Genomic DNA, 14,363 nt, shown 5'->3' with positions numbered 1-14,363 from the left:
CGGGCTAAGAGACGGAAGCACAGCTGAGCACTCTGCATAATGTTCTCCAGCAAAGACCAGGAGCTGCTGCTGGACTGGACAATCTAAGACTGCGATATCATGTAGCAAAGCTCGATGTATTATTCAAGTCGTCTTGACGGTTGTTGGCTCACTATGGAAATATTTCCTATGCAATTTAATCACTCAGATCCAAAAACAGGCAGAAAATGCAGACATATTGAATCTGCTGGAATTTAACCGCTGCCCATCTTTCTCACCTGATTCCGGTTAAGAATTTATTTATTTATTTTTTCCCCAAATCATTACCCACACACTTCAAAAGTTGACACGACACCAAGAATCCAGTGACAAATCCTCTTTCCCAAGTATCCGTAACCCCATGATTGACTGTTTGAACAATGTCCCGTAAGTCCAGAGATGTATTAATGGTACCTAAAAACAGCAAACCAGGTGTTGTCTGTTGCAGGTCTGCCAGAGGAGCACACAAACACATGCACACACGCACACACACACACAACCCCCTGTTGGTCAAGGATAAGGTGCCAACATTTGTCAGGATCCCTGGCATCGAAAGTGCCAGCAGGGTCACACACACAGTTAGGGGCCGAGGGCACCACGCCAGCATGTTGGCAGAGGCTGCTGCTGGATTCGGGGTAGGTAAAGTCTGTTAAACTGAGAGGCATTAGCAGAGGGGAAATAAAGTACACTGCAGCGCTCGTGTGTAGAGATGCACGCCATGTACCTTACTGCATACTATACTGCAAACTAACTGCATGCAGCAAGAGCGTTATAATATTTGCAGTATTAATATATAGTACTTTAGTTTTATTCTCAGTGCGAATACTAGGGGGTAAATTCTTATGGTAAAAATTACATAATCTAATGAGTACAATTAATACTTTTTAATGCACAGTAATGTCCCACAATTCACACTAGAGACATTTAAGAATAAATGAATAACTAAAAGAAAAAAAAATATATCACTCTCACAGATATACATGTTATATATGATGCATGTTGTATACATAAAGAAAATCTAATTCATGCTAAATCACATAACCACTGCTCTATTTTGCACAAGCACAAAATGATGAAAATGATGTGATATGTTGAAAGGCATGAATAAATCTCTAAGTATGAAATTCCGGTTTTACAAAATGAAACAAAATAGTTTTCATTTTTTTCATCATTCTTCAGTTGCCTCCTTGACATCTGCTGTTTGTTCTATTGTTATAGAGCACTGAGCAATACGTTTTTTTTCACTAACTGAAGGCAGTGATTCTGAGCTTTGCCTTAACAAGCAGACAACATTACATTTTGCTGCATGCCTGAAATGTTGAACTTATTCTCTGTACTACATACATGCAATATTTTATGACCTTCTGAGGTTGATGAACTTGCTTGGATATCAAATTTTCTTCCTTCAAAACCAAACAATAATCCAAAAATAATAGGATAGGTCAAATATGACCTGCATGTGTGTGTTTTTTGTTGGGTGTGGGTGGGTGGGTGGGTGAGAGGGGGGTCCACAATAGACTTAAATTGCCTACCTCTAAAAGCTCACTGTCGGCATACCCTCTTAGTTAATCAGGTCTTGTGTCCACCTTTATTTCTCAAAGGACATTTCAACCACTCTAATATCCTTCCTTAACCTCTCTTATTTTCCCTCTAAATTTTGATATATTATTATGCTATGCTATTATCCACGTGCTCATCTCCACTCAAGTTGGACCTCTCCTTGTCCTCCTCCTTTACCGAGGCCGGGACCCCCTTCCTGATTACCATTCCATTAAAGTGGCTTCTCCTCTCTGTGAATGACCACCTACCCCGTCCCTCGTCCCACCGCCTTTATTTAGAGGACTCTTCAGCGTCTCCGTCTCGCTGTTCCCTTCCTCTGTTATTGCCACCACAACACGTGCCTCTGCTTCTAATTGGACCCCATCTCCTTCCCCTTGGGTGAGGGCTAGAGGGGCCTGGGGGCAAGGAACGGATCCACACCTCCCACCCTCCTTTCTTGACTTTCTCCCAATGAAATGCCTGGTTCTTAATTACAGTCACCCAACACTGATTGTTATTGACTGAAACTCCCGTGGCTCAGGACGAATGACGGACAGATTAAGCTCATTACAGGCCTGTCCTCCAAGAAGGAGAGTGAAAAGAAGAAGAAGAAGAAGACTACAGTGACGAGGAAGAAGATGAGAAGGAGAGAGAGAGATCTCGGCAAGACAATGCAAAGTCACACATCAGCATTACTGGGGCACGAGCAGCCTTTTAACTACCAATGATTGGTCATAAACGGGCATGCAGGATTTGGACAGAAGGCCAAAAACATTCAGTAAAACCCAACAAAGTGTAGCATGCGGACTGAACAACAGATATTGTGTTGATGACTTGAAAGAAAGTAGGGGTTTCCTATATTTTCCTGATGCTCCCGATCCAAAGATGCTTTAACCTCTTGTACAAGAAAAGTGAAAATGCTCCTAAGACAAAACATTCCAGCCATTTTCATATAGGCTAATTAAGCCAGGAAAGGCCTTCCTAAAAATGGGCAGCCAAAAAAATACGTAAATAGATAAATAAATAATAAGTTTCTGAAAATATGTCTTTGCTGTCTCTATTTTTTTTGTGTGTTTTTTTCTTTTAGAAATGTCTGATTATTAATAATGAGAAATAGGACATCTAAAATTCCCTGGCTACCCCTGACCCTTATTCAAAAATTTTAGAAAAAAAAAACCTCGCTGCCAAAGAAAAAGAAAAATTATATATATCAGGATCAGGCTTGGTATATTTGTCATCATCACGTTAAGAGTTATTAGAAAAAGTCAGAATTTTGTAAACATGTGAGGTAATTAGAGAGAGTGCCGAAGAGCTTCACTCTTAAGACCAAGTGAGGTAACCAGCTCTCACATCAGTCCCACGTTTTCCATCTTTATTCTGACAGTAATGCGCTGTTTTGGATTTTAACAAAAGCCAATAAAATAAAAGGAAAAAACAGTGCCGAAAGATGCTTTGCTGTTTCTTCGTGCTTCAGTAATTGAGAGGGATTTAGGCAGAATACTTTTCAAATTTGCCTGCCTTAATGTGCCCTCACTCTGACTCCATGCATCCAGACACAAATGCTGCAAATCAAATTCAAAAAATCTGCATCTCGGTTTGTGGCGCATTATCTCTGTCCAAAAGATTACTCTGGAACGGATCCCACACATGGCAGATTCAGTGCCAGATGTATGATTCGCATGCAAAGACATCAAAAATCACAAACTAGAGCAGATTTGCGGTCTGGGCCTAATGCCTGCTGTAGACACCACATCGTATTAGCCCCATGAAAGCACTGAGGAACCTGTGGCATGCACGACCACATATTCAAGTGAACGTAAAGTATTTAAAATCATTAAAAAGTAGCACTTCTCTATTGTGACAAGAGTGAAAATACACCTTGCTTAAAAGTACTGGTGGAAAGTGAGAAATTAATTGTTTTAAGTATAAATTTATGTTTGATTAAAATTCAGTTTCACTACATTTCACTGAAAAATATTAATCTCTTTACTTCAATGCTTTCATCTAACAACCTTAGCAATAATTTACTTTTTAGAATAAAATATTAAGAAATACAAATCATTGTTTGTTTATGGCCACTTCAAGGGAAAAAAAAGATAACAATGTAACATTTTTATCTGGCGCTGTTCACCTGTCGCTGTTTTGATATCTGTGAGTTGGTAACACCTATCGACAAGTGGTTTCCTTTTTTTGCTACTTATTTTGAAAACCAAAAAAAACCAAAAAATTTTTTTAAACTTGTGTGGGTTCTTCATTTCTCTTCTATCGATCAGTTCTCCACATCCTCTGATTTATCTGGTTATCTGTGGTGTTGTGAATGAATATTATTGTGTCTAATGTAGTTAAAATAAACCAGTACTTAAACAGCTACAAACGCAAAGATGCATAAATGCAGTGCATGGTCTAAGCAGTAAATGGGAGCACCACAGAGCATTTTTCTAAGTATTCATAAGTTATAGTTAATCCAAAAAGCAGACATTTTTACTCATATTTTCTATTGCTGCGGTTGTACTTTTACTTGTCTCCATTTGTATCAAAAATACAAAGAACCCACCACCTAAAACACAGTTTTACTGACAGCTCAGGTGAGTCTGTGAAATGTGAAAGGAAAAGTGGGAAAGAAAAAAGTACCTTGTATTGTTCTTTTGAAAAAGGCTTTGCAGGCCTCACAGGAGGCCACTCCGTAGTGGTACCCCGAGGCAGTGTCGCCACACACCAGGCACAGCCTCTTGGGAATTCCATTGAGCATGTACTCGCACTTGATTGGCGAGTCATCGGCCATGCCACCGGAGCACTCCTCGTAGCGGCGTAAGCAGGCGCTGCCGCCTCCCAGCATGCCTGGGTTGAACATTGGGGGGGAGTCCAGGGTGTGCGACCGTCCGCTGCCAACGTTAACGTAGCCGCCGCTGGCGTCAGAGTTGCCGCTGGGACTGTGGTGACTGCCAGTGTCTATGAGCGAGGAGGAAGGACTGGAAGGCTCAGTTTTGACATAAGAACCACAGCTTGAGGATAGGTGCCGATCCTCGGAGGGCATTCTGGTTAGTAACCTGGAGAAACACAAACAGAGTCGGAACGTCAGTCAGTTTTGAAATTGAATTTACAGGGAACGCAATGGTTTTCCAAATTTTTGAAAAGAAATGAAGGTTTAATTCAGTTCAACTCATTTTTTTCATGTCACCGCAAAATGCTTTATACTGTACAGTAAAGACCCCACAGTATTAGAGCGAAAAACCCAATAATCAGACAATCCCCCCTATGGGAAAGCACTTTGCGACAGTGGGAAGGAAAAACTCCCTTTTAAGTGGGAGAAACCTCGAGGAGAAACAAGGTTAGGAGAAGGGCAGCGATCTGCTTTGACTGACTGTGTGTGAGGAAAAAGAGAAAAGAAAAGGAGAGCATGGGGTGATATGTTGGAGTTTAAACCACTTGTTTTAAAGCACATATATAAGTAGGCAGAAGGACACCATGGTTTGTGTTGTTTTTAACTTTTGTTTCCACGAGTTGTTTGGTTGGATTTAGGAAAATAATTGTGATTTGGATTTGGAAAAAAACAAAACAAAACACAAAAACTGTCATATTGGCATAGAAACCACATTAGGGGACACTGAGCTTTGGCATAAAAATAATATTTTATTACACAAACTAATAACATAAAAGTAACATATCTCAGTATTAATAATTAGCAAACTTTTTTTTAAATATTAACCGTTTTACCACATTTTCTTCACACATTTTTAAAACTTTTTCTTTAAATAAAAAGAACACAAAGGCTCTCAAATACCCAATAAGCGAAAAAAATAGAGGACCAAACAACAGAGCACAAAAGCTTCGGATGAAATCATCGCCGTGACTGTACCTAGTCTTGCCTGCTACCATCATCCGCCACTCATTCTGCGAGAAATTCATCAGCCCGTTCACCTGAGTTTGATAGATTGCCTTACACACACAACCATTAATGCGCCGGAATGCCAAGTGATATAGTGCAGTAGCTCATTCCTCTCAGGCAAAATGGTAACTAACGACCATGTCAACAGATGCCCCATACATCTTGCAAACAATGCCCACAATTGGTCGGCTGCCAGAAGTAAATGAATGAATGAAACTTCAGAAGGCTGTTAATGGACAAAGAGAGGTGTTACACTCAGCATATGGAGGATTGTGGGTAATACATGACCCAATCAATAGTCCCAGTTATTTTGCCAGTGGAGGTGCTGGGTTACAGCTGGCAGAGGAAGTGCCTTATTCCAAGAATTTCATCATAAAGATTACAAAAGTAGGATTAAAGAAAAAAAAATTCCTAAAGAATCCTCATAATGCAGGGTAGAAGCTAAAGAGAGTATTCTTTATTTGGCGTGTTAGGCTTTATAAGAAATTATACACTTTGCTTAACGGTGTTATGTTATAACTCCATGAGTATGCTTGTTTACTTAACGACTACTGCTACTGGTGGGTAGTCATTTCTCTTTGAGGCCGCAAAGCCAGTGTATGTTGCGGTCCTTGCTGTAATTCAATAATATTCTCTCAAACGAAGCATGAAATGAGGCCCGGGTCGGTCTTAGAACTGCTGGCTCTGTCTGTCACAGTTGGTGTTGATCTTACAGAACTTCAGCCCTTAAATTCTTATGCGTCATAAATATGCGGTGAGAGTGGCGGAAAGGCGTGATGGGAATGTCTGAAACTAATAGCAGGCTAATGCTGCTTTACAGTCTGAACTTTTTGGCTTTTTTTACTGCCAGGAGCTGTCTCCATTTTTTTTTAAAATATGGTGTTCTGTTTCAGAATGCATTTTCCTTCTTTTGCCTCCTTTGCACAAGTGTTTATTTAAAGCCAAGAAACCTCTTTTTTTTTTCTTTTTTAACTGCAAACGAGTAGTGAGAAGAAGAGAAAAGGAGGAGGAGATAGCCTCTACCCCTGGGCCCAGATCAGATCTATTGATCCTCGGCTTCCTTCCTGTTCCAGATGAGGCATGAAAAAATAAACCCTCCTCTTACGGGCCCCAGACATTCCTTATGCATTTTTAATCAGTCGAGACTGTTAACATAGTGCAAGATTGAGAGATACAGCATTATGTTAGCCTTCATTCTAAGGATATTGTGGCTTATAAAAGACTCAGATGACTCATGTTAAATCTTGTTAGCAATCAGCATTCACCTAGAGTCAATTGGACGATATATTTTCTCCAAGCTGAAGTGGAGAGAGACCAGCGTGGTAATAGTTAATACATCATTGCAGCCAGATAGGGGGGGATTCCCTATGGAATAGCACATTGTGGCATACGTAAAAAGTAGTTCATTCCACACTTAGCACACGGCAACGCTGGGGAGATGTTTTTTGTTAGGTTTAATGGAAATTTCTAATGGGCCCTTTCAAATCTGTCGAAATGAAATAATGGCACGAACCACCAATTCGTGCAGACAGAAATAGCTTCATAGTTTCATAATTTGGTCGCCCCCCCCACCCGCCCCAATATAAAGAGACATAGAGTTTTCAAACCACAGCCTGACTCTCCTCAACCTGTCCCACTCCCTTGACAAAAAAACACACACACACATGCACTGCACCTAATACCTAATGGGGTAGTGTTTGCTCCGCTGCGCAGAAAAATTGTACAAACGGAGCAGACAAGCAGGACTCATCAGACAGACGTGAAGGTCACCTGCCTTCTCTGTTCTGAGAGGCCCACACAGTCCCACAATGGACACCACGGAGCAGCAGATGCACGCGTTCCAGTCTGTCCACCACACGTCAAGAGACTACTCTGTACGAAAAATACAGTCGTCCAGAATGTTTAACGCGACAGGACTGTGATGCACGCTCAGATCACTGACCATTTTTCTTTTTTGAAGCTAACATGAGATAGGTGTGGAAAATGTCCCGACAGAGCAGCTGAAATCTCAGATGTTTGCATGTGCATGTGTGTATTTTGGCATGCCTCCTCATGCTGGCAGAGCCGCAGATCCCCAGCTTCCCAACATAAATCCCGAATCCATCCACCTCTTCTCCATGAAATATGTTGTCTAGCCTCCTGAATTTCAGCACGATAAATTTACATCGCCACTCAAACACGAAAAAAAAAAAATGCATATTTAAAACAGTTCTCCATAAATGACCTCATGCTGTCCTTGTCTTGGGTGAAGGAGTGAATATATACGGCTCTCCAAATTTTTACCGTGCACTTTTCCGCATAAAGGAAATATTATTGTTGAGCTCGGGGTTAAGCTTGTAGCAGGGAACACAGCGTAAATCACGGTGCTGAACACACAGTCGAACATGGAAGCACAGAAGGACAGAGGCAAGGAGCCATGCATGAAATTAGTTCATTAATCTTTCTATGATAGGCTGTCCTTGTTTGGGGCAAACTCTATCAGCTTTAAACGGAGTGCCCCTTCCCGCCTGACACATAGATTACACTGTTAGTCAGTGGCCGCGGTGTCTGGGAAATGAATGGTCATGCGAGTGGGAAAATGGGGGTAGCGTGTGTCTCCAAGTGTTAAGTGGTAACAACAACATGCGGGTGACACAAATGAAGGTCATCAAAAATGTGTGTGTTCTTAAATTTCGCTGCTGCGAATATCCCTTTTTTTCCTCATATATTTATAATGAATACACATTTAAAAGAGCTATCCCTGTAATATGCTGATTTGATAGAAGCAAACACATGAAACAGGATTTCTAATAATCTTCTGCTACAACCTTGCAGATTCAGTCAAGGAAATGCAAACCTACAGTTAAATGTGACAACAAAAAAAATCTACTAACTACTGAAGTAGCCCCACATTGTAATGCTGCAACAAGATTTAGCGCTTTAAATTCATTTAGGTTTAACCTTAAGAAGTATTTACTGTATTTGCCTCTAAAGGGTGAAGGTTTCTTCTTTTCGGAGCATCTTATTCCTGAAGTCGTTCGGATTTTCTTGCATTGTTGTGTGACTGATTTATCTATTCCCTCTTTTTCGGATACATTTGAGCTTATGTTTAGTGTACTTGCATGTGTATTTAATATGTGTTTATGCTAATGTTCGACTATGTGCATTCCACACACAGACTTGTACATAATACTGAGTTATTCTGGTTTAAAATGTATCAGATTGTATTCCTTTGCAACTGCTTTAAAACCACAGTTTAAAGCTTGATGATAAGTTTGTGGAACCAAGCATATCCTTTACTTGTGCTGCAAAGGTGGAAAGTCATTCTCTAAGTTATTTTGCTCTGACATCTTCATTTTTAAAAATATTTGTTTTAATGTAGTTTTATCTCAGGTAGTAAGTCCCAGCACTAGTTTTGCATCATATAGATATACTTTGTTTTTTCTTCTCTATCTCTCTAACACACACACACACACACACACACACACACACACACACACACACACACACACACCATACAGAGAATTTCCAGCATATGGCCTCTTCAATGTCACTGCCACGAGGAGAGACTGCATAGATTTCCCACATGGATGATGTCTCCTTACCTGGAGTATCAACCCCCATCTACATACACATCCAGCACCTCTAGGAAATTGCTCTCTCTGCAAAGTCAAACACACCCCTAACTGCCTTTTAAAAAGAGACAGAAGAAGGAGGTTACGGGGGAGAAAGAATAAACGAGCAGAGACTTAAGCCGTCATTGGGAATCAGAGAAGGACTCATGAGGGACAGTTACGATACTGATTTCATAAATAAACAGAGATGGCCATCGATCCTAATGTTATTTTGCATTTCAATTACTGCCCAGAAACATAACCTTCAAACGTCTGCTTCTCCACAGTAATAACATCCACTGATAATCACAAGCGAGTCTTGTTCGGCACAAATTGGCTTTTCTCTCACCCCTCCTACCCCTTCCACCCCCCCTTTTTTTCTCCCCCAAATGTGTAAATGACACAACTTTGCATTTGCCTAATGGTATTAGAGCATGGACTGAATTTCAAGTGAGACTCAAGCTGATACAGTAAGCGCTCCGGTCAATTGACACAATGCAAATTAACGTGGTGAAGAGGAATTAAGTTCACAATGTGAGACCTCGTGAAGCTACGATGAGGCCCATTAAATTAAACATGCCGGCTGACCCGCACTCCATGATTAGACGCACACTGCTTCTGTCCTTGTGTGTGTGTGTGTGTTAATTTCATTTGATCAATAAAACAAACTCCTTCTAAGAAGTCCTCTCACTGCTGCTTACACTGAGCCTGAGCACTTGAAAGGCACATTCATGTTTGATTGAACAGCAGGTGAAGAAAAAAAGTTGTCCATCTCCAGCCTGATGAATTCAGAGTCTTAACAGGCCACCTAAAGGATATATCTATATCAAGAGGGGCGGTCATGACATGTGATGAAGCTATTTCTCCCCTCATGCCATCACACAAAACCAACAAAGCTCGGCTCGTAAGGAGTAGCCACTGCTAACAGTGAACGCGACAGTCATGAGAAAACACAGCAGCGACTTCACACGTTCAGAGCCGTTTTTATCTCAGCCAGTTTTTGTCAGCTTTATGAAAACTCAAAGCTGGTGGTGAAGTTGGAAGGAAGCAGATTTTTTCCCCCCCCTCACTACAGTTTCAACACAATGCAGCACTTTCCCACCACCTGCTCCCTCCATCCGTCAGTGGATTCTTTTGGCTTTCCAGTCAGTTCTGCTGGTCAGATCAGCCAACTATCAAACAAAGTTGGTAGAGATCACAGCCCTCGTGTAAGGTTTGGATCCTTTTCAAGCAGTCTGACACGAACCAAACGGTGACCGGTGAAGTGCGAAAAGGTGGCCGGGAGATGTGAATACACATAAAGTGAAATATTCAAACTCCAATTTACTCTTTCGAACCTTGGACAGCACACGAAAGAAGCAATGAGAGCAAGATCGATCAGGAATGGATGGAAATAAATCCGCCACTACATGTTCTATGTTGCAAAAAACACTGATTGCAGATGGTGAACTCCACTCACTGCAAATTTGTAATGCTTGAATTCCCCTAAACAACAAGCAACTCCAGGAACTATTTTCCTTATGCTCAGGGTTTTAAATACTCCGTTGCAATCAAATTAATTTTACCTCAAGAATCCGTGTGTGACGCCAAGTGTTAAAAAAAAGCAAATAAAGAATAAATGGCGGGTGCATCTTAATCACAGCAAGACCTGTGTGTTAAGCGTAACAAATTACAGATGCAATGCATGATAAGATGATGTGCTCCTCTTTAACAGACACAGTCAGGTGTTTCCATGTATTGGACGGCTAAAATTAGATCCCAGGTCAGTGTGTGATTCTTTGGTCTACATGTGTGTGCATATGTCTGTCTATCTGTGTCTGCATACATTTGGTCGCTTATGCATTCCTGTTTGTTTACTTGGGGAGGAAACCTGTGGGAATAGCAGGTAAAACAAGCTGAAAAAAAATTTGAGCAAGCAGAATATTTAATCTTCATGTGACGCTGTTGTCAGTTAATAATAAGTTAATTAATAAGTATTAGAATTTCTATAATTTAAAAAATGCAGTTATTTTAAAAGAAGAATAAAGCAATATGTGTACTTTACATGAAAAAAAATACATGTCTAACACGACTCTTAATTCAAAACTGTCTCCATTAATTTTAAAGCAGATGGTTCTGACTGACATGAAATAGTGGAGAGCACCTGTGGAGGCTGATGCAAATAGTAGGTCATATGCAATTATGTACAGCTGCATTTTATTTTGATTTTGGTCCACAACACGCAAACACGATCCTGACGTGCACATTTTCATAAAGAATAAATCACTAGATGTAACTAATATTTTGGTCTCTTGACAAAGCAGGTATTTGCTTTAGCATCAGAAATGTGGTTTGACAGCTGGGCACTAAAATCCTTTGACCTTTCACCTCGGGCAGTATGATAGTTGTAAGGCAAAAGTCTCCAAGGATTTGAAAGCAGAGGCAAACCTAACTAATCACAGATATATGTGACACTGAGCACACAGACTTTCAGCGTGCGACTTCTTGATGTGGGAAAATGTAGGACACATGGTTAATGCAACTTTAACGCTTACAAATACATTTTTAAATAAAGAATTCTAAGTGTAGAATCATTCATCTCAAGCAGAACCAGTAAAAATATGTAGAGTTGTGGTGTTAGTGTAGTGCTGGCCTATCAAATATGACCTAACAAGTATTTAAGGGTGCAGGTATAGCATGCATAACCAGCTACTCACTTGTCAGCACACGCATGCATATTTTTATGTGCATACATAAATGCAGACACACACACACACACACACACACACACACATAGATGGACACAGACACAGTCTGGGGTCATGATGGGTTAATAGCATCATATTGTAGGATTTGTCATTTTTAATCATTTCTATTTGGCATAGTTTTTTTTCTTTAAAGATGTAATTAAAACTTCAGAGTTTTCATTTGAAGGTTTTTTGAGTGTAAAAATGAAAGGCTTGCGATTGTGTGTTTTAAAAGCACCACGAATTAACTGTGATATTAAAAGTTAGAGCCTTCAGAGACGATGCTTGAAACAGATGTATTTAATTGAGATCTGTTACTTTTATGTAAAATATCAAAACAACTGACAAAACTCTGGTTAAAGATTCCAGCCTGGAAATGATTTACATCCTTTTTGAAAAGGAATTTTATGTGATTCATTTGATTACAATGAATAAATCAAATTTATGTACATCCTTCAAGGTGTGCACGACACCTTTGACTGAAGTGTTGAAGCGCTTTGAATCATCATCATCATGAGCAGCAGCAGTGTATACATTTTATTTTGTGATCAATAGAACTACATAGACTTAACACCAAAATGAGCTTTTTTTGATGCATGTGCAAAGTGCATTAAAACTACACATATTTGTACTGAGTGAACAGCTTCTAACCAAAGCTGCTTTTTCTGAATACAAACACGTTTTGTCATTTCACTTGCTCAACCAATACAAACTGATAGGATCTCATTTGTTCTGATTATGTGCAGTGGCAGCTCTGATGCAGTTAGAATAAACACTTGTTTAACACTTCAGGAGATGCTCCCCCTTTTTTTCTTTTGTGGAGCCTTGCAGAGTTGGAAATATCCTTAATCGAAGTCCTGTAAAAAGTGCTTAGCAGATTAAACCTTTCCAATCCTATCTACAGATTAACATTAAGAGGATCCCAGTGAATGCAGTGAACGGTTTCCCCTGTCCACTCACATTTGGATATAAGATAACTATCCTTCCAGGTATCCAAGAACTGTAACAATGATTGGAGCTCCAAATGAGATTTGAGAGTTTCTTTAACTTCTCATTTGTTAAAAAAAAAAGCTGCTTGATCCCTGCCTTTGTGCTAAGAAAATGCACAATAACCATATGCATGCGCAAGAAAAAAAAAAAAGTTTTAAAGTGCACATTTTGTAACTGCATTTTACTCACATACTGTGCCAAATTTGGAGGTGATCAAACTTACTAAAGACTCTGTGTTATTTAATCAGAACCACCAATTTTATATAAAAACTATAAATGACAATAAAATGAGATGAGCTGTATCAGTAACACAGACAGACACGTATCTACTTCTTCAGTTACACACTTTTCTGTGTCACTCTTACACAGTACAGTCACAGCTAACTTTCCCCGGGACACCGACTGGTGCTGGAGGACAGTGCACGGGATACCGGCTGCATTAATCTGCCAGTGACTGTCTCCTATGAGCTGAGTTTAAACCCTGGATCCTGATGCAGAAGCTAGACAGCTGTACCGAGACCAGCTCCCCGGTCTCCCTGCAGGCTACGCCACAGCAGCCACCGCTCAGCTCTGATGTCCCGTACATGAATGAGAGCAACTCCCTGTCTTTGGAAATAGTTTAGTTTGCTTTTTTAAAAAAAAAAGAAAAAAAAGAATTATAACATTTTTAAACAATTTTTATTAACTTAGAGAGAGAGAGAGAAAAGTTTAGATGAGCTAACCAAGAAGGGAAAAAAGGGATTTGTATAAAGAAGCACCTACTGGTTGTGGTAGCAGAGAGGGTCAGGGATACACAGTTCGGAAACATCCATCAGTCCTTGTTAAGCATTCCAGATGTTGCAATTTTAAAAAAATTCAAAAACAACAACAGATAAACAGCTGGGAAAAAGCTGAAGCAGGAGATCAGTTCCTAAATCTCCTCATATTCTCAATAAATATTGGTCAGGTGGTCCCGGGTGCTGCTTCCCCTCCCTCCTGTGTTCAACCTGCACACTTAAAATTTAAAAAAAAAGAGAAGAAGAAAAAAAAAAGAAAAACCTTCTGCCTCAGCCCAACAAACTCCAGTCTGCACAGGTGCCGCACGCTCGGGCTCAGGACTACGGCCGGCGAGAAGAAAAGTGGTGGTCCGAGAAAGAGGAGAGAGGAAAAAACAAAAGAACCTCAGGAAGAGATGAAGAGAGAAAACGGTGAAAAACAAGAGGAGGTAGAACACAGATGATGGGATTGGTGGACAGAGAAAGAGAATAAAAGATAAGAGGGATGGATGGAGAGCAGCAGCAGTGAGAGCGCACTCAGGCTGAGTAAGTCGGCGAGGGGGGATTGAGTCTCCATTGAAGACAAGAGGGCTCTTTAAGAACAGGAGGGAGTGGTTTAGGTGCATATGGAGCGACCGCCATTGGCTGGATTCAGGAAGGTTGTCCTGCCAGCAGCCAATGGTGATGAAAGATTACTGAGATGAGACGGGCTAATGGGCCACTAGTCGGCCTCCATTCACAAGGGAGCGCTGCAAAACAGAGAAAGAAAGAAATGATAGATAGATAGATAGATAGATAGATTTTCAAAGTAATGAGGTAAACAAAAGTGGACAGCAGTAACTGACAAGAAACAGAA

General features: G+C 40.4%; 1 protein-coding gene across 1 annotated transcript in view; it reads right to left on the bottom strand.

The window, feature by feature from the left end:
- esrrgb (estrogen-related receptor gamma b) overlaps positions 1 to 14,055 on the bottom strand; it is a 39,138-nt gene extending 25,083 nt beyond the window's left edge. Inside the window, exons 1-2 of the mRNA XM_063495063.1 lie at positions 13,515 to 14,055; positions 4,189 to 4,604 (exon numbers count right to left, since the gene is read on the bottom strand). Of these exons, the coding sequence (XP_063351133.1) occupies positions 4,189 to 4,604; positions 13,515 to 13,564 (466 nt within the window). The 5' untranslated portion in view covers positions 13,565 to 14,055. The remainder of the gene's footprint in view (positions 1 to 4,188; positions 4,605 to 13,514) is intronic.
- Between the last annotated feature and the right edge of the window lie 308 nt (positions 14,056 to 14,363).

The sequence above is a fragment of the Pelmatolapia mariae genome, linkage group LG15 (genome assembly GCF_036321145.2).
Source record: "Pelmatolapia mariae isolate MD_Pm_ZW linkage group LG15, Pm_UMD_F_2, whole genome shotgun sequence".
Taxonomy (NCBI): domain Eukaryota; kingdom Metazoa; phylum Chordata; class Actinopteri; order Cichliformes; family Cichlidae; genus Pelmatolapia; species Pelmatolapia mariae.
Note: the sequence above shows the minus strand (reverse complement) of the source record. Positions and strands in the feature narration are given on the sequence as shown.